This window comes from Apodemus sylvaticus, chromosome 9 (assembly GCF_947179515.1).
Source record: "Apodemus sylvaticus chromosome 9, mApoSyl1.1, whole genome shotgun sequence".
Lineage (NCBI taxonomy): Eukaryota > Metazoa > Chordata > Mammalia > Rodentia > Muridae > Apodemus > Apodemus sylvaticus.
The window spans coordinates 48569026-48593425 of NC_067480.1; the positions used below are offsets into that span (position 1 = coordinate 48569026).

At 39.9% G+C, this 24400-nt stretch overlaps 1 protein-coding gene across 2 annotated transcripts in view; it reads right to left on the reverse strand.

The window, feature by feature from the left end:
* The window catches only part of Ccnyl1 (cyclin Y like 1), a 35390-nt gene continuing 10990 nt past the window's right edge, over positions 1–24400 (reverse strand). Inside the window, exons 3-10 of one of the 2 annotated variants that reach the window (XM_052193007.1) lie at positions 23866–23900; positions 17490–17590; positions 14678–14713; positions 12621–12672; positions 11121–11240; positions 7274–7440; positions 3966–4128; positions 1–2153 (exon numbers count right to left, since the gene is read on the reverse strand). In XM_052193007.1, the coding sequence (XP_052048967.1) occupies positions 2037–2153; positions 3966–4128; positions 7274–7440; positions 11121–11240; positions 12621–12672; positions 14678–14713; positions 17490–17590; positions 23866–23900 (791 nt within the window). In that variant the 3' untranslated portion in view covers positions 1–2036. The remainder of the gene's footprint in view (positions 2154–3965; positions 4129–7273; positions 7441–11120; positions 11241–12620; positions 12673–14677; positions 14714–17489; positions 17591–23865; positions 23901–24400) is intronic. The other variant, XM_052193008.1, reaches the window with a different exon arrangement.

The window sequence follows — 24400 nt, forward strand, 5'->3', positions numbered from 1 at the left end:
TTTTAATTAAAATAGAATTTATTAGCTTTTAATATAAACATGAGAAAGAAAAACCACGTTAAGTTGTAGCATTCTTTTCAAAATAAAACTGCAATCAATACTTGAATCTCTAGCTCTGAACTCCATAGACAATGTTTTTGAGGTGGTAGATTGTAATATTTCATACATCCTTCCTTAACACTTATGTCTGTCCTTTAAAAAACGAGCCTGGCAGCACTTACGAGCATGTGGAGCATTGCAGCCTCAGGAGAAAGCATTCTCGGCCCACAAAAGTCTTGTTTTCAGGTAAGATTCCCAAGGTTAGATGTGAGAAGAAATTGAAAGCACATAGTTGTAGGATGCAAATCTTTTATTATTTCAGATTTCGCTGCTGCTGCCATCATTTTCCGGGTCTTTGCTCCCTGCCGTTTAAAGCCTGTGCATCGGGCTGCAAGGATGCAGTGTAAAAGAGACCTGCACCCAGGAGAGCAGAGCATGCCGGGCATTTTTAATTGCTTATTTCACCTGCTGTTTGAGGATCTGATTCCGTTTCATTTGTTCCATGTGAGTTAACACCGCTTTTCATAGTCTCCCTTAACTGACTGTAAAGACACTTAGGTGATCAAAGCAGCTAGAGCCCAGCCTGGCAAAGAACTACTTGAAAACAGGAGTGCTTCCGTGGAAAGACACGGCAGCTCCCACATCTCCATGCAGTTGTCAGCTCTGATGCCTGGACAATTAGAAATGCTACAAAACTAATGAAACATTATTTAAAAGTTTTAAGTTACCTTTCTTTTCAACTTAATTCCCCAAATTTAGAATATTTTTGATTTATGTTTACAATCTTTGAGAAACAATAAAATTAAATTAGCTTAATTATTTCAAATTGGTAAAATTAAAACTTTCAAATGATGTTTTGTGAAAGTTTGTGGCTTTTATGCTTCTGTTGCAGTGTCCCCAAAGAGCCCACAGAACAGTAAGTCTGAAGCAGTCACTAATTGTGGGGACACCTTGTATTTTCACTATTTGATCATGATCACTGAACCATTATGTTGTTTGGCATTATGAAAACATCTTTTAATACACTTGTTTAACACACAAGAGAGAAATAATCAGAGACCGAGAGCACCATTCAGAGTTCCCAGGAACTGCAGTGTGGACACTACAGAAGCAGCAAAGCCGATCTTTCTCTTTACGGCTCCAAACACCAAAATGCTAGCAAGCAGCACTTGCAAACAATATGAATGGTGAATGTTTCCCAGCAGCGTTCTCGTAATTTAAACTGATTGCCGGTAATGACTAGCAGCTTTGATGGTACAGTGGGAGGACCTTTAATACCTAATGATGCTACAATCTGCTCCTAGGTGGTTTGATGAGTGTTAATCCCATGTTTGGAGCTGAGGAGTGTAGCCCAGTGGTCAGATGCTCACCTAGCTCATGCTAGGTCTTCAGTTTGATTCCCAGCACCACAAAAATGGGGAGGGATCCTCATGGTTTAATGGTAACACTGAATTATCATCTAAAAGCATATGTAGGCAGTGGGTGGGGCAGGGCAAGAAAAACAAGAAAAACCAAAGTTATATGGTTAGTGTCTTTAAAGTCTAAAAATCTGAGCCAGGCACGGTAATCCCAGCATTTGGGAGGTAGAGGCGGGAAGATACGAGTTCAAGGACAGCCTCAATCATATACTGAGTTTGAGGCCAGCCCAAGCTATGTAAGACCCTGTCTCAAACAAAAGTCTAAAAATTGAAACAATTTAAAAACCTCACATATTTCACAGCCATTGGCCTACATGGTAAGCACTATCTGTGTGGTCAGCGTTTTTTGCTGTGAAGTGGTTTCTGTAACCGTTTACATTACAAAGGACAGAGAGTTGTTGCTTTGACAAGGTCCCATTCTTTCCTATGGAGTCAGCAGTCACTGTCCAGAGTCTCTTGAATCCAAGGTCTTCCCATTCCGTGAAGACCCACCTCTGCTGGTCTCTGATCAGGAGAGGTGCTGTCTCTCCAGTCTGTCAGTGAGGAGTCCCTGGTGTTCTTACTCCTCGAGCCTCTCTCTTAAGAGAGGATGGCATTGGAGCGCTGAATACCAATGAAATTATCAGCGCTTAAAGATCTTCTCATAGCAGCTCTACACAAGTCTTTGTATTTGTCTTCACACAATCTTGAAATGGCCTACAAAATAAAAAGCAACACAAACTACTCCATGGAGCAGGCAAGGACCTACTGGTGCACTAAGCCATCCTTTAGATTCTAAACAAATGCAGACATAGTTATCTGAAGATGAAGGTCAACAGTGCTGTCTTGGGATGGTACTTCCTGCTATTGACTAATTTTTCCAGAGTCCTGACTCAATGCCTACAAATGGGAAACTTTATCACTTTCCTGAAGAGATAACCCTGGGAGTAAAGTGCTGGCCGTGACACACTCTATTCCCTGGCATGTATGGGGCACAGTGGCACATGCTGTGCCTGTTTTCCCAGTGCTAGGAAGTGTGAAAGGAAAGCCCCAGGACCTCATGGCCTGTCTAGCAACCTGGGGAGCTTGAGTCAACGAGAGACCTTATTTTAAAACGTAAATGAAGACTGATTCAGGAAGACACCTATGCCAACTTCAGATACATGTACCACACGCACAGATGTTGTGACAGGCTTTTTTACATTATTATCATGTTACTTGTGTAACTTTTTTTAAACATGATCACACAGCTGTGCAAAAACAATTAGTATTTACTCAGTTTTTGTCTAACAACAAGGTTAACAAGGTGGGCAAATGCTATATGCGAAGGCAGGAGTCTAATGACTGAAGTATTTAAAGTTGCTGTTTCACTAGCACATTTAATACTAGAAAAACATTCTAAATTATCAAGGGACTTAAGCTCCATTCTAATGTATGTGAGTCAGTGTGACTTATTTACTCATTTTTATTAGTTTTTATTATTACTAATTTAAATTTACTAAAAATTTTAATCCATAAGTATTACTCTGTCTTATATAAGTTACCACTTTTTTTTTAAGATTTATTTATTTTTATATCTAAGTACACTGTAGCTGTCTTCAAACAGCACCAGAAGAAGGCATCAGATCTCATTATGGATGGTTGTGAGCCACCATGTGGTTGCTGGGATTTGAACTCAGGACCTTTGGAAGGGCGGTCAGTGCTCTTAACTGCTGAGCCATCTCTCCAGCCCCACCACTTTCATTTTTAAAACATTTTTATTTATCATTGTGGTAGGGAGGAGGGGGAGGGCTACTCATGGATATCTGAAGGTGCTTGATCCCTCAGAGCTGGAGTTACACACAATCGTGAAGCACTGGATGTGATTGCTGGTATTTGAACTCAGATCCTCTATGAAGACTAGGGGAAACACTTCAATCTCTGAGCCAGCTCTCTGGCCCCCACTACCTCTCTTAGCATTGGTCTCAGTTGAGCCCCTAATGCTGTCTAATAGTCATGGTATCTAAACCCTGACCATTTGTCAACTGAGTGAAATGCAGCAGAGTTGTGATTAAGGATATAATTTCAAGAAGTTTCAAGAAGGTTTTATGGGAATACAGAGCTTCAATATGGAACTATTAATTTTATTTTATGTGCATTGGTATTTTGCCTGCATGTATGTCTGTGTGAGAATGTCAGATCTTGGAATTAAAAGACCATGAGTTGCCGTGTGGTACTGGGAATTGAACCCGGGTCCTCTGGAAGTACATTCAATGCTCTTAACTGCCGAGCCATCTCTCCAACCCCATCAATAGTGAAACTATTAAAACTACATTACATTTGATTAAAATGACACTGAATTATGATCAGTGGAGGCAATATTTACCTCTATATAATGTAGATACTTGTAGAAACCATAATAGGCCCAGAAAATATGATGCCAAAGAGATAATAACCTCTTCAATGTATTAGTTTAAAAGCTTCCCATTGTCTTCACAGATGTTGGCCAGGTGGCTCGAGGAAAACCCCACTCAGTAAAGGTACCCTTACCTCTAGGTTCTGCGCTCTTTCTTTGCTGAGAGGAGCAAACAGAAAATTCAGGTTGTTGTCATCTGCTAAGGAGCGAAGGTCAAAGTAGTATTTGGCATAAACACTGGCAGGAACATTAATATTAAACTGGAGCAGCTCCAAGAAATGCCTTTCCATCTCATTCCTGGAGGAGGAGAAACATATCAAAACTCACACAGGACAATTTTAGTCAACTGGGCTATCTTCAAAAATATCATTCAGAGCTTCTAGGACAGTTCTAAATTCTATTTTGGAACACGCGATGACTACCCAGCTGGATTAAAATATTAATGCTCAAACAAGGTTCAGCTATTCGCGGTCCTTTCTCCATCCCAGCACTCTGAGTTTGGGTGGAGGGGAAAGGTTCCAGCCCTCTCATGCGCTCGCTCATGCTGCTGTCTTGCAAGCTCATTCTTCAGAGTTCCATTAGTGCAGCTGTACGATTCATGCTCCACGCTCGCTCACAAGGCCTGCTATAGTGAGCACATGAAAGGAGTCATGGACGCTGTTTATTAGCTCTGAAGAACTTGCAGGCATTTCACCGGGCTGATAACAGGAAGGGGCTTATTGAAGTAGAGAAGCGCCAACAAAAGGAGTGGGCACATCACCACGGCAACAAATGGATCCATCGAGAGCTACGCTATTATCTCTGAGGGGGAAAAACTCTTGAGGCAACAAGGATTCATCTCAAATAAATAAATAAATAAATACATAAGCTACCCTGGATGGAAAAGGAAATCCCTTCCCCCTGCCCCAGCACATGAGTCTATGCCAAAGGGCATAATCCAAGTTTCTGCTCACCTTAATACTGCACTAAGGTGACAAACTGTTATTATGACAGTCAAGCTACTCATTTTAAATTTTGGAAAGCAGAGAGATCAAAGACAGAGGTCCTGGCTACACTAAACCCACTTTAGTACACTACATCTAGTAGAGCACTGGATCACAAACCTGGTTTCTGTGCAGGGGATAAAAACCCCAAGCATGTGCTGCCCTAGCTGGGACAGCAAGGTAAAGTGGGAAACGTGGGTGGGGATGAAAGGAGGCTGGGCTCAGGGACCTGCAGAAGCCTTACGAAAATCAGAGTGCACCTGACCAGTCACAAGCCTCTCTAGAAATTATAAATACGTAAGCAAACACGACCAAGGCGTATCGTAGAACATACTCAGTTTCTTGGTTCGAAGTTTTCTCTCTCTCTCTCTCTCTTTTTTTTTTTTTTTTTTTTTTTTTTTTTTGCTAAATGCCTCAAAAAGTATCTGACATTCCATATGGAAAGCAGAAAATATAGTTTTCTCATTTGCTGGCATTAAAGCTAAACAGCCTACTTCCAAATTAATTTCCTGTTCATATGGCAATAAGCCTATAGAAATGTAAATCAGATAATGTTTTGATAATCAGGTAATCAAGACTTAATTTGCTACTGGAACAAACATACTTCACTATCTCTTTTATATTTTCTCCACTAATACATTTTAACTGTGTTAAAATACAGTCCTTCACAGGATTAGCATGTCTATTAACAGAGGTTTAATCACTGAAGAGAAGCATTATGCCAACAGAATATGCGCCTTTGGGTTTCCGACTGTCTGAGTGACATACCATTTGCAGGCACAGCACATTTTCTGAGCAGCAGCTGCTTAGTTAACTTGTTCTTTTGAACAGAAATACATTATAACAAAACACATACATGGTGGGAAGTTTAAAGAAAAATATGATAGACACACATTTTTAACAACAGTGGGGGAAGGAGACCAATGTGTATTAACCTTGTTGTCATGCTCGTTGGTTGGCAGGGATCACAAACAAAAGGCGACTGTTAGGAGCATAGCTCCTGGTGTTTCTCTGTTCCTAACAAAAGGGTTGTGAGGACCAGAGCCTGGGCCCTGCCACCACTGCCCCTGCAGTGGGTTCACAGCTGGGAAATCTAAACATTTTTCTGAATCTTTTCTGATCTTACAACTACAACCAGAGACCCTGAGTTTAAGTTTTAAGATATTTTTGGCTATCACGTGTGGTGTGTATGATTATTTTCGGCTGTCACACGTGGCATATGATTACACATCCTGCCTTTCTCAGGGTTCAGTCTGTAGAGGACTAACACAGTGACTAGTCACTCCAGCCTCAGTAACTCACAAGTGTCTATTTATTTCAGATTCTTTTGTTGTCATATCCTTTGCTAAGATGATTGCCAGTGCCACAACCACTTATGAAAGGTCATTTTCACCAAACACTCCAGTTACTGTATCTGGTCTCTTAGTTATTATTTCAGTTATAAACAGTTTGGTAATTTGATAGTCCTAACTACAGAAATGGGTAACTTCTATTACCCTCATATCTTGATCTTCCTATGATGTTCAATATAATCAAGGAGTTTCTTCATAACTACACTATTTCTTGAGTGCTACCCACAAAGTGACATTTTCACTGTCAAGTGGGCCCTCTCAGAGCTTGCTGGAAACCTCTTCAGTGTGCATCCTGCTTGCACACAGCCTTGCCCATTACAGCCTGAGCCTCTTGCTAGCGGCCATCACGAAGGCTCTGCTCTCAGTGAGCCTGGGCCTGCAGAGTGCTGCTGTAACTGAGTAAGTGCTGAGTGTGCTCACAACCCACTGGAATCTCTGAGCCACTTCAGGGACTGCCTGAGAGGAACCTGGAGCTGCCTGGCTCGTGAGACCATCTCTAAGAATGAACAGCATTCCACGTGCAGAGGAGTAAAGCTTGCACTTTTGTACCTCACAGTTTCTGTTATACAATCTCAGATTAAGGGGGCAGGGGCAGCAAAAGGAAATAGACAATGAATAACTCAGGCTCGAGCTAAACCTTATCGAAGTCTAGATGCTGAGACATGAACACAGGCAGACCCTTTCAAAAGCCCGTTAGAAAGGGAGGAGGCTTTTTAAAAGTAACAAAATATATACTTACTGTACTATGCTGTCCTTGCAAAGGTCACCAAAACCACAAGAAAAATAATTTATCAAGCACATTATTACGCATATTATATCAAGACCTACCAATTAATGATGGAAGCTACAAACTGCTGTGAAGTTGGAGACAGGAATGTAGTCTGATGTCTATTCCCACTGTCTAAGCAGCTGCTTAGGTAACTTACCCTTTTGAACAGAAATACATTATAACAAAACACATACATGGTGGGAAGTTTTAAGAACTGTAAACAAGAGTTTTAAACAGCCTTTAAAAACATTCTCCAAGTTTTATGTAAAATTTTATAGCAGCAAATGAAGCGTGCTAGGACAACGGTCCGAGCGCATTACGAAGCCTCACATACTCACATGTCCTCAACTGTGATGTCCTTGAGGATCTGGCAGTAGTCCACATTCCAGACAGCCTGATCATCCCAAACCTTGGAGGCAAGAAGAATGGCTCCCAAAACAATTCTTTTCCAGTTGGTGGGACAAATGTCGATCTCAGCATAAGTTAGGAGCCTCTCTAAGTAAACCTGTAGAATAGAGCGAGCACTGATCTTTGACTTAGCTCAGGGTACACATTGAATGTGTGGACGACAGGTCTCTGTTTCATCAGGCAGTTCTACAGGGACTCTGCTCTACCTCAGCAAGAGGCCAGATCTGAAGTCAGACATCTCTGCTGCCCACTCCGCCCATGCAGAGAGCAAGGACTGTAATTAGTAAAGGGCATCCTGAAGAGGGAGTGACACTCGTGTCATTTTCATGCTTGCAGAGCAGCAAACAGGCTCAGTGCAGATTCAGGCTGTTCATTGAACCTAAGTTTCTCACACATAATTTTACAGGCATGCTAATGCTAGGCTTAAATGTATAAAAACCAAGCCACCCTGAGAATATTTAAACCTTTTCCAGTTCACAGTAACCCTGTGTGGAACTAGGACAAGAGAGCCTCCCAGTGGCTGCTGTGTAGAGCAGCACCACAGGCACAGTGCCATCACAGAGCCACCTGCACCCAAGGATGGCCCTTTACACAATCACTTCCCCTCTCCACTCTCACTTCCTAAAAGCCATTTTCTCTCTTACATTAATCCCCTTCCTTTTCATCACGGACAGACGGAAGCAGGCCGGTCCTGAGTGCTTGCTTTGTGAGACAGGCATCACATCACTACACTGCTCAGGCTGGCCCTGAACTCATGCTATGCTTGTTTCAGTCTCGAGTACTGTGATGTGCTCAGCTCCAGGTTTTAAATCACCTCTAGACTGGTGATAATACTGAATATAATGTAAATGCTAATGCAAACAGTCATGTTTGGAGAATGGCAGGAGAAACTCCCCAACAAGTATTTATGATCTATAATTGATAGAAACCAGATGTTGAGTTCAGTTGTGGAAGGCAGCCCATATATGGTATAAAGTGCTTTTTATCAAAAAAAAAAAAGGTTTACTTTTAAGAAATAATTACTTTTTTTAAAGGTCATTAGACTAATGGCTCAGATTTCATAATGTTCTTCAAACTCAGTTTTTTCCGAACACAAATGTCTGATAAATATTACAGGTTCTCTATCAGATTAGTCCCCATACTCGGCACGCTCAAGTATCTGACGAATGAATCCTTTTCTCAGGGTACCCCCAGATCTTCCAGAAATAGTCAGGGAGCAGTAGAGCCCCTGGAAAATCCTGGCTGTCCTTTTCTGAGAGATATGTTAGGTCCTGGTCCTCAGGGACACCTATCCTGTGTTTGTTCCGAAAACCAAAGCCAACTCTTCTGTTTTGTGGGTCTGGTTCCTTCCCACTGTGCACAGCATTCTTCCCCAAATGGCTTTTTTTTTTTTTTAGAAAAAAAAAAAAAGAAAGAAAGAAAAGAAAAAGAAAAAGTCTTCTCCCGGTGCCAAAGGTGAGGTCAGTGCAAATGTCTGGTTGCTCTGTTCGGCTCGGCTCAGCAGCAGATCATGCACATGCCAGTCCACCGCCTAGTGCACTCCCTTGTTTCTGCCTCACTTTTCTGAAACAGCTCTTGCCAAGCCGCTCACTCATCAGTGCCTCACTTACAGACCCAGAACTTCTGATTTCAGCTCTCCACCTGCCTGGCTGTAGAAGCCCAAACTCTGTTATCCTTCTCTAGTGTGCAAGCAACACCTGTCTGCTCTTGCTGTCTTCACTGGTAATCTAACAAATCTCTATCCTGGGCATTTTTCGCTGCTTGCCTTTATCATTGCATGGCTTCCTAATGTTCCACTTGCCTCTATTCTGATCTCCAACTATAGTCTATTTCTCCAAAAACAGGTAGGAAAGCCTCTTAAATTAATATCACTTTTCCCATGCTCAAGAACTGTCAAAAGTTACTAACTGACCTGGACCCTCTGTCCTCTGAGCCTAGCCCTGGTATCTCCTTCCCCAATGTCCCTTAGTCCTCACTCCCCCACATGGCCATCCTACTTTCCTTGAGCACATGGAATGTTCTAGCATCACAGTTTAGCCCAGAGGATCTCCACCTCCCTAATGTTGCGACCCTTTAATGCAGTTTCTCATGTTGTGGGAACCCCTAACCATAAAACCGCTCTTGCTGCTACTTGATGACTCTCATTTTGCTACTGTTATGAATCATAATGTAAAATATTTTTAGAGATAGAGGTTTGCTAAAACGGTCAGGACCTTTAGGTTGAAAAATCACTGGTCTCAGCACTGCTCCACTGCCTCTGACACCTAAGCTTCTTGCTTCCTCTCTGCAGTTGCTGCTGCTCACAGTTCTGCCACTTCTCTAAGGAGATCTTCTGCTCATTTGTCTAAAACAAAAAACTTGCCAGTCACTCATGAGCCCTTTACTATGCTTCATTTTCATGGCAAAAAAAAAAAAACAACTACCTGCAAAAACACCTGTGGTCTTCCTGACCAGGACATCTTCTCTGCCCTGGTGCTACAAGAGTGGTGGAGAGCAGCTGTCCAGGTTTCCTGCTTGTGGTCTCTCAGCATTTGCCATGGGGCAGTGCTTACCCTTGTGGGAGTGTCTTATCTTACCTTCTATTACACATTCCTGCACTTCCTCCTGGTGTGCTCGGCCTCCTCCCCTACAGACTTGTCTCTCAAACACCGAAGATAGAACTGTGAGGGCTGGCTGCCCATTTTCATTGCTAATGTTCTCTGAATTTCAACAAATATTTTTAATTCTTTACTTCTGACTCAAATTCATTCTGCAGTCTTGGATATTCAAGGGCCAGGCAGGGCCCATCTGTTCTTCCAGGAATGGCAGCCTCCCTCACAAGGACTTCTTTCCAACCAACCTTCCTTCCTCCACAGTATTAGTGCTCACAGATTAATTCTGATCATGAGCACAGCACATGTCTCTTCTTCAGAGTCTAACTGGATGCTAAAGGAGTAGGTGGTCCTTTTTCTTCAGGGCCAAGCACTTGACTTCTCACTATGCACTTGTTGCAGGGGCAGTAATATCCTCAATGTTAGGACAACATGCAGTATTCAAAACAATAGTCTTACTATAGGTCTTCTCAATGGATGAAATACACGAAAGCACACACTGGTAGCTTAGCAAGTTCACAAAGCCTTTCTAAGAACTACTGTGCTATATAATCCTGGGCAACTTTCTAGGCAGAAATAAGTAATCAACAGAGGTGAATTAGCACCCATCGTGGAGGAACTGGACAGTAATCAAGCACAGCATTCGGCAGCAGCACCTAAGGATACAGCCCGGCATGAGCTTTCAACTGCAGCAAATCAGACTGGTAAACCTCTGGGGTTTGCTACTGCTTCCCACTCCTGCCCCATTCAACATGCCTGGATATGTGTACTGAGGTATGAGGAGAGAACTCTTACTGCCTTTAATAGCAATTGTTTTGTGATAATAAAGGCAATGGTAACATCTGAAGCCATAATGACTGTTCAAGTGTGTGTCTTTGCATCCCTTCAGAAGGTTCTTAGTAAATTTTTTTTTTTTTTAATAAAGATTTATTTATTTACTATATGTAAGTACACTGTAGCTGTCTTCAGACACTCCAGAAGAGGGTGTCAGATCTCACTACAGATAATTGTGAGCCACCATGTGGTTGCTGGGACTTGAACTCAGGACCTTTGGAAGAGCAGTCAGTGCTCTTAACTGCTGAGTCATCTCTCCAGCCCCCTTATTAAAGTTTTTATGATTTTCAGGGGTTAAATATATCTGGATACAAGCTTTTTAATGAAGCTTAGAAGGAAAGGAATAGCTTACCAATGTCACTATTGCACATTCCGCTGTCAGCTGTGCAGCACTAAAAAGCGTACGAACAAATCTGTAAATAAATTTGTGTTCAGGGTCATGCTTAAAGTACTCCTCTGGAACTTTCTCTCTCTGAAAGAAAAAAATACAATATAAATATTTGCTGAAGGAAGAAACCTTTTAAGTATTCTTAAGAATACTTGGGTCTATCTCCACATTGTGCTCACCTGTTCCTTAGGATAATTTTACTTGGGTGGTATGGCTGCTTTTACAGCATTTATTGTGTACGTCTGTATAAATATGTGTATGGGCATGCACAGCCTCAGTGTTCACATGAGGTCAAAGGACAACCTCAAGAGCCTATCTTTTTCCTTTACAGTACTGGGGATCGAGCACACATAACTTGATAGCCAGTTCCTTTACCTGCTGAGCTATCGTGTTGGTCTGGGTAGCATGACTTACTTCATTTTTTTTATTCATATGCTTGTTTTGAGGCTTCCTCCTGAGTGCTCAGGTTAAAAGTGTATGTCACCATGCCCAGTGACTTTCATTTTTTTTCCAATATAAATAGTGTGGGATCTTACAGGCAATTGGCAAGAACGACATTTTTAGGCAATTATGAACTAAATATATAATATCAGTCCCATAAAGTAACAGTGCGTAATACTACAGCTATCTTAGATGAAGAACTCTACAATTTTGGCGGAACAAAACCACCTAATACATAGTTGAGAAAGTACCCACTGTTAAGCAATATATGGCTATACTGTAATTATTCATACCCATCCATCCTTTATTAAAGGGACACACAGCACAAGCTCAGGAATTTTAAATATACCTTTCCATTTCCCTACCCAGTTTTTTTTTTATTTTTTTTTTTTATGCTTAAATCATACTGATCTTAAAGTGTCACAGGGGTGACACTTGTCTACAATATACTTCGTTTCCCATAACCATAGGCTTCTTAACACTGCCCACAAAGCCACCAGCGTGTGTGCCTCTGAAGTGTCAGGAGCGGCCAGCATATGTTTGATGAAGTGGCTTCTTGAATTTTCACAGGTTCCTTGATTGGTTGTTTTTCAAGTTAGGGTCTTACTATGTAGCTCTTACTGTGTAGACTGTCTTTCAAATCTTCAGTCTTCAAGGTACTAAAACTACATACCCAAAACCATACCTGACTTATGCTATTTTATGTGTTTCCTAATTTTTTTTTAACATATTTGTTAGATTTGTTTACAGATATTTATACTGCTTGATGTTACTTAAGATTATCTTTTGAAAAGCTGAATTTTCTATTAAGAATTATTATTTAATAATTTCTATTATTTACTTCCTTTAGCTTACTACTTGAGCAAAGCATCAAGCCAACTGTTTACTCTGTCACACACTCCTAACTCAAGCTGTCAGGAGGGACTAGCTTTCCCATAGCAATCAGCTACATAGCACGCAGACAAGCAGCAGACACAGTTCTAGGAAGGAAAATACAATCTTAAGAGGCAAACAGACACTTACCGTGAGAGGGTGTGACCGCTCATCAAAAATGTCCAGGGATCGATTTGCATCTCTGTGAGATTTAACAGTGCAGGTCGTGTTAGTAGTATCTTAGTTAACAACAGCTGGGTGAAACGGGGAGCCCAACCTTTAACAATGCGGGTGCTCTACAATTCCCCCTGCATCCCTGTTTAAAAGCTCTTTCTTTCTATCCAGTGAGGCAGCATCTTTGCTAGTGAGTGCCTGTGACACTCTTAGCAGTGCCAATAACTAGGTTATACTTCCTCCCCATAAAGGCAGCAGTAGACATTCAGGAATTTAGAACTTCGATGAATGTGAACAATATTTAAATTTCACAGGTTTCTGCCTTTCTTTAATTGTCTGCATTGTTATTTTTTTTAAGTTATATACTTGCCTCTGATAAATAGTATGAATTAAAACTTAGCTGCCCCCCCCCTTTTTATATTTTTGTTTGTTTGTTTTTTGGATTTTGGGTTTGTTTTTTTTTTTTTTTTTCCAAGACAGGGTTTCTCTGTATAGCCCTGGCTGTCCTGGAACTTACTCTGTAGACCAGGCTGGCTTCGAACTCAGAAATCCGCCTGCCTCTGCCTCCCAAGTGCTGGAATTACAGGCGTGCGCCACCACCGCCGGGCTGCTCCCTTTTAAAACACCAGTGTGTGTGTGTGTGTGTGTGTGTGTGTGTGTGTGTAAAAGTTCATCAAACAAATAAAGTGCATTTATAAGCACTGCTCTCTGAGGTTGTGGACTCAGGAGAGTCCCTGAGCAGGGGGCACATGGGCTCTAAAACAGTTCATCTACCTGAAGCACTGCCTGCCTGCCTCCTACGCTGTATGCCATGGACTGTGAGCGAGCGTGAGTGAACTGGTCCCCGCGTGACCCCTGCTCTGCCAGCATGCTCTTCTTTCCCGCTGCAATGCGCTGCCCATTTCCTGAGCCTGCTTACATCTTTGATGAAACAGGATAACTAATGTCACTAAATCCTGACCTTTCCTTTTTTAATATTCTAAATATTATTTACTTGTGAACTCAATCAGTCCCTTATTACAGAATATCATTTTATGTTTATGTAACTATAAATACTCTCAAAACTGAATGTAGTGGCCTGTTACTTTGAGGAAAACATAACTGTCATGATAAAATTCAAGCTGTTAAGCTCTGTAAAAGCCAAGCTTGGGACTCTGTGTCTGCTGTGTGTCTTACAGCTTTGCCATGATCACACTTTATGCTAACAAAGAAGGGCAACTCGCTATTTCCCATCTGAGAGAATGTATCATCCAACTATGTACTAGTAAAAGATTCACTTGTCATACAGTTTATGAGTTTCTACAGTGAGCACAGTGTAAACGCTCACCGAGAAGGACACAATTCTATTACAGTGCCCAGCCTCCTGGGGCTTTAGTGCAGTACTACAGAGGATCAAAGAGTCTCAAAGTGGGGACATGATGGGAAACTCACAAAGAATCAAAAAGTTAAAAAAAAATCTGAAAGCTTTAAAAATAACTTTCCCTCAAATGTATATGAGTGAGAACTGGTTTCTTGGTTCTTTAAACAAGTGAAAGTGGAGACAGAGAAACATGAAAATCTATTTGTCTTTCTACCAAGTCATACATTAAAATTTATAAAAATGCAAATGGATGTTTTTTCCTCAATTTTACATGGAAAAGTCATTTTTTTCAAAAAAATTATGTTAACAAGATGGTTCTGTTGTGATTTTTGATTGTCACAATGGAAACAGACAATTGTAACATTGTTAAACAACCTACAATGCATGCAGAGGAGATACCACCACAAGAAATTAGTTAAAAAATTATTAGGATCAAGTTTGAAAAATTCTGTGCTGGTTATATTTTTATATTTTAATATATATAAACCAGCAAGTTTAGACTCTTCAGTAACTAGAGATTGTTTAAAGGGTCTTAGGAACAAGGATCTCTAGAAGATTCATTTCAATATTGTAATAAAAGCACTCATAGCTTCTGGTGCCTATATAGTTCTATCTTAATATTTGGTAGAAAGGTAATTAGCTGGAATAGTAAGACAGATTTTAACATGCTCACCTGTTCTTTATGTGGTAATATATTGCTAAGGTCACACTGTGGAAAGAAAAAAAAGATGAAGCAATTCATTTTCTCATTTTCAAGCAGGGCTGACTTCGAGAGACGCCCCAACGCCTTGGCGTTAGAACAGTACCATTCTACTTACAGTGCCCTGACTTCTTACACAACTAGACAACATGTGTAAGAAGGCATGTGACTTCTGTTAATTATTGCCATGTGCTAATGCTTAGAAGTCCCTCCTATCATTTGCCCTTCTACTTATAAATCCTTTTGTTCTGTGCAAGATGCAGTATTTGTACATATGTTTAATTTAAAACACTAGGAATTTCTGGTTAGGACTCAAGATTACAGATGATTTATGGTTGACTATCCATTTAACACCACAGACCATTAGTTCCCTAAAGTAAGTAATGAAAAGTTCTGCATACTGAATAAAAGCATTTAAAATCACTTCTGTATGATTATTAGTAGAAAACTTAGTAAATATGAATGAGTGCCCACAACTCCGCTGACAGGACTCACTACCCTGAAATAAATAGTGCTTTCAATGTAGCACAAGGTGTAGTATTAATGGCAGGTATTCTGAATTAGTTTAGTGAAACATTATTCAGTAGACATGACCCTTTAGACACTATATTACTCTACTCCTGAGTTTGCCACAGGTGATATGAACTAGCGAGCTAAGTGTTCTATTTGCCATCTGCCCATACCATCTAAAATGTAAAGTGAAAATGTTGGAGGGAAGGCAAATCTGAATTTTATAAGTAGCTGTATATAAATTTAAAAATTTGAACTTTGTAACATTACTGGCAAAGATGGATACTTCTACAGTGCTTCAGTTTTACTCTCAGATTGATTTTTAAAATCACACAAAAAAATTGGTTCTGAAAAGGACACTAAGACTTACACAACAGTTCATCCAACAACCACTTTTATAGAAAAGGGAGGGGACCAATGTTTAAAACTGATGAATTTAAGGTCCCACACCACGTAGGCAGGCACAGTTCTTTATTTTCATTAAGCAGTGGCTACTAAACTTTGCCTCACACCAGAGTCACTCTGATTTAAGATTAGCCCAAGGCATTCTGATCAACTGGCATTGGGTTAAGTCTAGGGGTAACAAGATTACTTTGAAGTTCCCAGGGTGATTCTATTGTGCTAAAAAGGTTGGGAAGGGGTTATGGAAGATCAAAGGACTTGCTTGGACACTTCTGCCAATGACATTAATGCCTCACATGCATCTCCTTTCTTAAAGGCACCTGAACTCATATATGAATTGAAAAGGCAAAACTGAAAAAAACTGCACATGCTCAGACATGGGTTTTTCTTTTCAAAGATTTATTTTATGTATGAGAACTCTATCTGCAGGACACCTGCATGCCAGAAGAGGGCATCAGATCCCAGTATAGATGGTTGGTTGTAAGCCAATGTGGTTGCTGGGAAATTGAACTCTCAAGAGCAGACAATGCTTTTAACAACTGAGGTATCTCTCCAGCCTCTCTGTCTCTTGTCTTAGAAACAGAGTCTCCTGTAGCTGAGGATGATTTGGCCCCTGAGACCTCACCCTCCCACTGCTGGGATTGCATAGATGAGCCCCCATGTTCACATGCAGGCATGTATACTGAAAAAAGTTGTATGAGTCAAACAGTTTCTTGATCTTCTCGAAAACCATGCATTTTTGCCTATGATTAACATTTTTCAAAATGTTTCCTAAAAACAATTTGCTTTAATCTTCTTGGTAAATGCTTATTTCACCAAGTAAATTCACTGACTTTCAAAATATAATAAAAAACAAAAAAACAAATTAAAACTGTACTTTCAAAAGTGGATTCCTGAAAGTTAGACTACATTGGAGTTGGGGGAAGGGCATGAAGCCTATTGGTGTGACCAAGGTTACTCTTTAAAAATAAACAAATTGTATATAGAAACATCAGAATCGTTTGAATTCAAAATGATCTGAGGACTCTAATGAAACTTCAATTATCTTTTTAGTCTCACAGATTGAGGCTTTTCTAAAAACCCATACCCAGTGATTATTGAATAGATGATTAATTAACTCAAGACCCACAGAGGTGGAGAGGTGGGGCTCAGTTTTTGCTGAAACACAACTTAATCTCTAACTGCTAAGAACTTGAAGATTTTAAATGAAGAAATTACTGATAATTGGTCATTATTTTTAAAGCTAGTATATTAGAAACAAAATTAGAATTATAAGCTGATTATATGTTTTAGACCAAGGAGTAAAATTAGGGATTAAAAGCATTAACACTCTAAAAACAAACATTTCCCAAACTATGTTAAATAAAAAATCAATATTTACAAAGCAAGGAATCATGTTCCCTGGGCAGCTCCAATGCAGGGGAAGCCTGGACTCTTCTGTCACAGTCATGGAATAACCTCATCTCCAAGTGCAGCCCAGGATGGGGCTGCTTGGGTACTACGGGGCTGGGAGACGACAAACTATTCAAAGAGTAGTTTCCACAGCAGTAAGCATTGTTTTAGGCCTATAACTAACCCATGGGGACACATCTCTCATGTTCAATAGTGCTTTCACAGCATAAATGCAACTGACAGAGGCATATTTTTCCTGGGTTTTCTTGTTTGCTAACTGGCTCTCCTTTCCACCATGCAGTCTAAGATAAAATGGAAACTGAAATTTTAAACTTAGTCCCTTAAAAATCAGTATCTAATTGACCCCAATGTCTTAAACTTCGTCTTAACAGGACAATCAAATGACTGAAACGCCCAGGCATGGCTCGGTGCTCTAGCAGAGGGGTCTGTCGCTCAGCGCTGGCAACCTAGTTGTACTCACCATTTTATTGTGGTTCTAAGGTTAGGCTGGCTGACTGTGCTGTCATCTAGAAATATTGTTGAGCATGAGCTATACTTTTTAGTAAGCTGCCCTGGAGATACCTGAAGGGGAAGGGAAATAGAAGAGAATGTCACAGTAAGTTAAACCTATAAAATGTGTTCTTTCTTTTTCCTTGGTTAGAATGTCAAATGATAAAGCATTAAGGTATTTATTTCTACAGTCCATGAGTGAGTGCAGCAGCATGTGTGGTCTTGCAGGAAACCCACAGCAGGCTTTGAATGTCCACAGATCACATTTGAGAGATGTGTTATAGAAGGCTGCCCTAAGTATATGGTACCTACAAATCAAACCTGCCAAGTTCCTATTATCAACTTCCTTTATAGACATTATACACTTTTAAGTAAGGTTCTGGTATTTTGTCTTAAACAAATGGCAGCTTTCTACTTCTGTACAGTCACTATAATAAAATATAATGCCTTGAGTACTGGCATAAGAGCATCGTACAAGGTGAGTAATAAATATCTTAGGGGCTAGAGCTGGTGTGCCTGCTTGCTCACTCGCCTACAAGCCAGAGGCTGTAAGTTTCTCTGGGCTGTTCCCTTAAGCATTAACATTCCTCATATCTGAAAACACAAGACAAAAGCAACTTGGGGAAGTTTTAACCTTCATTTCCTGTGTAAGTGCCCTGCCATTTGGTTCCATAAAAGAAAAAAAATCAAGTGTTACTGTTTGTTTGTAAAGTTATTTAACATGAAACCTTCCTGTTGTGCTCTCCATGGAGGCCTCTCACTCCCTCTGTCTGGACTCCTTCTACCTTCTAGCACATCTCTACCAACGACCACACCACAACATGTTTCTCTTTGGGTTCTCCTAAACTGCTTTTCCAGAAGAATAATTCTCAATGGTCCTACCGCCAAATGCTGAGCATACAATCTTAACAGCTTTAAGGAGTTCAAGTATTTGAAGAGTTACTTATTACAGTTAAAATATTATAATATAAAATAAATATTACAGTATAACTTAACTGTAATTAAATTGCACAATTACAGTTAAAGACTTATAACCACATGTAAGAGGGGCAGGCAGAAGACACGGTTCAAAGTTCAAAGCGTGTAACAACTGCCAGAAGCCCACAGTCAGAAACACTCACACGATAGACAGACCGGTTAAAAACAAGACTGGAGATGTAGCTCATTGGTAGAGGACTTGACTAGTATGTTTGAGGTCCTTGATTCAACTCTAGTACTGAACAATTAACTATAATTTGGGAGATGAATCTTACTACAGATATAAACTAGTGAAGAATTGCCTGCACTGGAAAGAAGACATTACATTTTTGAACCCTCTCAACTATCTTTAAAACACTTTAGAAGTATCCATTCATTTGCAAAGAATGCAAGAATACAGCAATTATCAGATACTGAAACAGCCTAAAGTATGTTAAGACCCATTAGGTCCATGGTCAAATAGTGTCACTGAATAAAGATCAACAGAAGCATTCTTTAGAACAAAATACCAATAACAGCATTCTTAAAAAACAAAACAAAACACTAATTCAGATGTGCCTTCCTTTCCTCTCTGTAACACTGTCACTGTGCCCATCAGCCTAGTCTTAGAACCACATGGAAGAGGGGCTCACGGTTCAAAGGGCAGAGTGTGTAACAACTGGCAGAAGCCCACAGTCAGAAACACTCACACTGTAGATACAGCAGCCTTCTGCTTGTTTCAGACGTTTCACTATAAAGTTACTTGCTCTTTACCAAAATGACCCAGATGGTGCTATCTGAAATATTAAATATCTTTTCAAGATATAGAAGTGTTTTACTTATATCTAAAGCTATGATGTTTAAGCTATTCAGTTAATGTGTGTACTTTACATTATCTCTGTGTTAAAGTGTATAATTTTATAAACGCAAAGATAAACACAACATGAAAATGAAACTGATTCATTGAAATGCTTGGTATTCCAGTGGAAGAAGATACCATTTAGAGTCACTATTATAGACTGAGGATCCCAAATCAAAATTCCTTGGGGCAGAAAGTATTGTAGGTATACGGGCTAGTATTTTGTAACCTTGACACAAGCTAATCATTTAGATTACTCAAGAAATCTCAATTGAAAAAAATTTCCCCCTCAGATTGGCCTATGGGCAAACCTATGTTTCATTTTCTTGAATGATGCTTGATTAAGAATCATCATGATTGTGGGAGGGTCTGGTTCACTGTGGGTGGTACCACCTCTGGGCTGCTGGTCTTAGGGGTACTATGAGAAGGCAGGAACATTCTGACCATGCCAGTTAACAGCACTTCCCCATGGCTCCTGCACGTTCCTGCCTCACCATCCCTCCTCTGACTCCCCTCCATGGTGATTGACTATGATGTGAAAGTATAGCCCAAATAAATCCTTTTCTCCCCAAGTTGCTTTTAGTCATGGTACTTCTTCACAACAATAGAAATCCTTAATAAAGATAGTTTTGGAATATTCTTACTCTACACACACACACACACACACACACACACACACACACACACCATATATCATGGGATTTCCTGGGGACAGGACCCAAGTCTAAGGACAAGCACTTTATATTTCTTACTCACACAATAGTAAAGGTAACTTTACACAGTTTTTCTTATTCACACAATAGTAAAGGTAACTTTACACAGTTTTTGTTTTTGCTGTTTGCCTGCTACCTCATCACGTGAGGTCAGGTGTGGAATTTTCTACTTGTGGTATTAGGTTGGCACTCAAAGTTTCATATTTTGAAACATTATGGATTCTAAATTAAGGAAGTACAACTTGTATTAAGGAGTAACAGAGCATCTACAAGGTAACAAAAGTCAATTTTGACAAAGAAAACACTAAAGATGAAGTATAAACAAATTACAGACTAGCCGGCTTTCTAGTGATGTTTCCTCTCATTGTCTTCATGAAACAGTTTCTAATTATGAACGTACAGTGGCTTGTCTTAGAAAATAGTAAAACATTAAATTAGATTGTTTTCTAGTCCCCCAGCTGCTGTTCACTTTGCAAATCAGCAACTTGCTGGTTAGAAACACCAAACACTGCCCATCAGTTCAGAGTGTAAATTCTTACTAAGACAGTTCCTGTAACCAACCCAGAAAAGCAGCTACTTCTGCTTCTCAGCCCTGCTGCCCTCTTCAGGACACCCTCCTAGTTTCAAGGAAAAATGCCTTTATACAAAATCTTGCCATTAATCTGTACACAGCAGTAGACAGAGCTAACATCCAGCTAGTCAAACTTTTCAGTCTGAAAACTAGACAATAGCAGAAGAAACATCTTTGTGCAAAGCCTGTAAGATAGCTGCTAAAGGGAGCTCTCTCTTGATGTTGCTTGAAAACTTAATATTCCAGTTGTGGTTAGCACCTTACCATGCTGGCCTATAACTCCATAAACTACAGTAATAAACCTAAGTCTACACAATGTAAAAACAAAACAAAAAAACCTCAAAACACTACCTAATAGGTGGTTACTAAAACAGAACAAAGAGCGACATGTCTCTTTATCTTTATTCAGTCAGCACAGGCATGCATGTGTACCATTTGCAGGCTTGATGCCTGAAGAGGTCAGAAGAGGGCCTCAGATGCCCTGGAACTGAAGTTGTGAATGGCTGTGAGCCAACATGTAGGTGCTGGGAAACCAAACTTGCAGGAAGCAGCACAGCACTCTTAACCACCAAGTCATCTTTCCAGCCTCTAAATATGGATTCTAAATTCATTTAAACATCATGGACTGATCACAAACCTATTTCTTTATGAAATTTCATTTGAATTAAAGGAATAAAAGTTTATATCAAAACCAGGAAACAGAACTGACAGAGATTTTTTTTTCTGTTTTTTTTTCCGATGTATTTTTATTCGATATATTTTTTTATTTACATTTCAAATGATTTCCCCTTTTCTGGTCCCCCACTCTCTGAAAGTCACATAAGCCCCCTTTCCTTCCCACTTCCCTGTTCTGGTTTTGCCTTATATTGCTACAATGAGTGACAGAGATTTTTTTGTTTTTAAAAGATGAAAATTAAATTGGAGATGGTGGTGTTTGCCTACAATTCCAACACTCCAGAGACAGAGACAGGAGAATCAGGAGAGTAAAGGCTAGCACATTAGACCTGTCTCAAAACAGCAAAAAGAGGTGGCATGGTAATACAATGCTAGCACCTATGGATACCTAATGGGACAGGATTATGAGCAGACTAGAATTCAGAGACACAGCCCTTGGGCAGCAAGATAAAACATGCAGCGGAGCCAAAGCCAGCTAGGTCTGTGACAGAGCCCTCGTCTACCTGGCCCTGTCTGACACATACTTATTCTAGCTACTGAAGTTGACAGTTTAAAGAGACCAGTCTCAGAGATGCAAGGGCAGAAGTGTGCACTGAAAAGTACAACTAGCTCACTTTGGCAATTGCTAGAAAGCAAATCTGCTGTGAGCAAACAAAGTTCACATGCAGAAAACAGAGTCTTCTCTGAAGAAACCAAACTGCCCTACAGGCTGGGGCCCCAGAAAAAAAGATACTGAGGCCAAGTAGGTTTGGCCTCAGAATCCTTACAATGTGACTCTTCAGTTAAAAACATATGGTACTTCCACTCATAGGAAGCCAAGAGCAGCTCTACAGTGGTAGGAAGCCTCCAGCAAGACAAGTAGATTAAGGCAACAGAAAAAGGGAATTAATGAGAATGCTAAAATTTCAGAAGTTAATGAAGGCCTAGAAAAAACTCAAGCAAGGTTAAAACACAAAGCAAAGGAATCATCAAGAAAAGACAAACTAGAAAGTAAAGAGGAGATGGAAATAGACAGTAGTACTGAGATCCTGGTCTAAAGACTCAACATCTGAATAACAAAAATACAAGAAAAAATATCTAAGAAACACAAGAAAAAAAACTTAGAAGGAATTGTTTGCAGACCTACTGGCTCTGAATAAAATTTAAAAGTCCACAATAAACTATATCATAAACTTTCAGAATGCTAGAGATTAAATACTTAACTTCCAGAGAAGGAGAATGTCCATGTATCATACAACAGCAACATATTTTTAACAACAGCATTATAGATTGGAGAGATGACCCAGGGGTACTTGCCTAAGGTGTTTTAAGTGCAGGTTTCAATCCCCAGGACCACAAGAAATAAATACAAACAAATTAATAGAGACACTGTATCCTATCTACTTGATATTGTAACAGAAAAGTATCCTAAGGACTGTGAAAATTAGTTTCAACCTAGAACTCTATTTACAGGAGGAATTTTCCAGGCCAGATCACTACATGTACCTACAAGTCCCCTCCCCCAAAACAGGTGTTCTAGTACAATATAAAAAGACAAAGGGAAACAGAGAATCTAGGACTTGAGGAACCAATACAAAAGATTAGTCTCGAGACCCCAGTAACTTCAAAGACATATTCCAGGAAAAAATAAAATGAGTGGGCCTAAGCCAAACCCAGAATGGCAAAGGCTGTGAGGGGTACCACAACAGATGTACTGATGGAAAATATTTTTTGACAGACATGTGACAAATGTGACAACATTTGGGGTAAAAAGATGGCTGGTTAGAAATTTAATCCTACACACTGAAAAGAAGAATGTTTGCACACCACAGGGAGACCAGCCAGGGATGCAGACTGCATTTGGCTGTGTGAGCTCATATGGGCCAGGAAAAGGTATTCATCCAGAGGGCATGAAGAATTCAGATTCAAAACCACTAAAGACAAAGAACTACGGGTGTGTAACATGACTCAGCAACTATGTGAGTAGTCATAATGGAATACTGACATGGTTTAAAAAAATAGAGGATATGGAAAGAGGGAAATGGTCACAGTGGAAACAACTTCTACCTAGTATGATAGGAAATCAGCAGAGAGTACCGAAATTAATGTCTTGTTACTTCAATTAAGAATTAGACTGAGGGGCTGGAGAAATAGCTCAGTATTTGAGAGCTTTTACCTGGTTTCTCAGAGAACCCAGGTTCAGTTCCCAGCACCCACATCAGGCAGCTCACAGCTCCTTTAACTCCAGTTCCTGGGGATCTGATTCCCTCTTCTGGCCTCTGTGGGCACCTGTACACATAAACTCTTGCGGGCATACACATAAATAATAAATCTTCAAAAACCATCAGAGTAGAAATGAACAAAAATTCATGCATGTCTGTATTTATGCCCATGTTATCTAACTGTAAGTAAATAAAAATGTCAGAATCCTGTTTTTAAAATGGCATTAAATCAGACTTTTCTAAGTAAATATGAGAAAAGAATTTTAGAAAATGTACAGAACAGTCTACGCTAACAGTACTGCATTTCCAATACATTCTAGAAGTCACTACAGACATACTTTTAATCCTTAACTTTTCGATTATTTACTTACATGGTTTAAATGGTTGCTCTTCCTCTTTTCACGCACTAAGAATAAAAAAAATGAATTGATCAATTCTGACACAAATGCCACAGAAAAATAATTACTATTATTTATCTGATGGATTATCAACATGCAAAGGTAAAATTCAGTTCTACTTTAAAAAGTAGTTTCTAACAAAATAAATTTGTCAAAATCAACCCCATAAAGTAAGTCTAAAAACTAGATTTTATTTCTTTTTTAAGCTAACATATAATAGGCACAAATGAGAATTTCCATATACAAGATAATGTCAAAATAATTTAGGGCAGGTAGGCAATTCATCTAATAAAAACATTATTCACTATACCTAAACACCGAGCCTACCTTAATGAGCCCTTCAAGTGAGTGTGCTAACCTAACCGAGCATGACATTTACAGCACACAGTCCAGAAGAGACTTGGCCACACAGGTTCCCCACACTGCTTCCTCTGTCAACACTAGGCTGGACACTCAACACATTCCTTCCCACTGATGAGACAGGGGAACAGACAGCTTTTCCTTTATT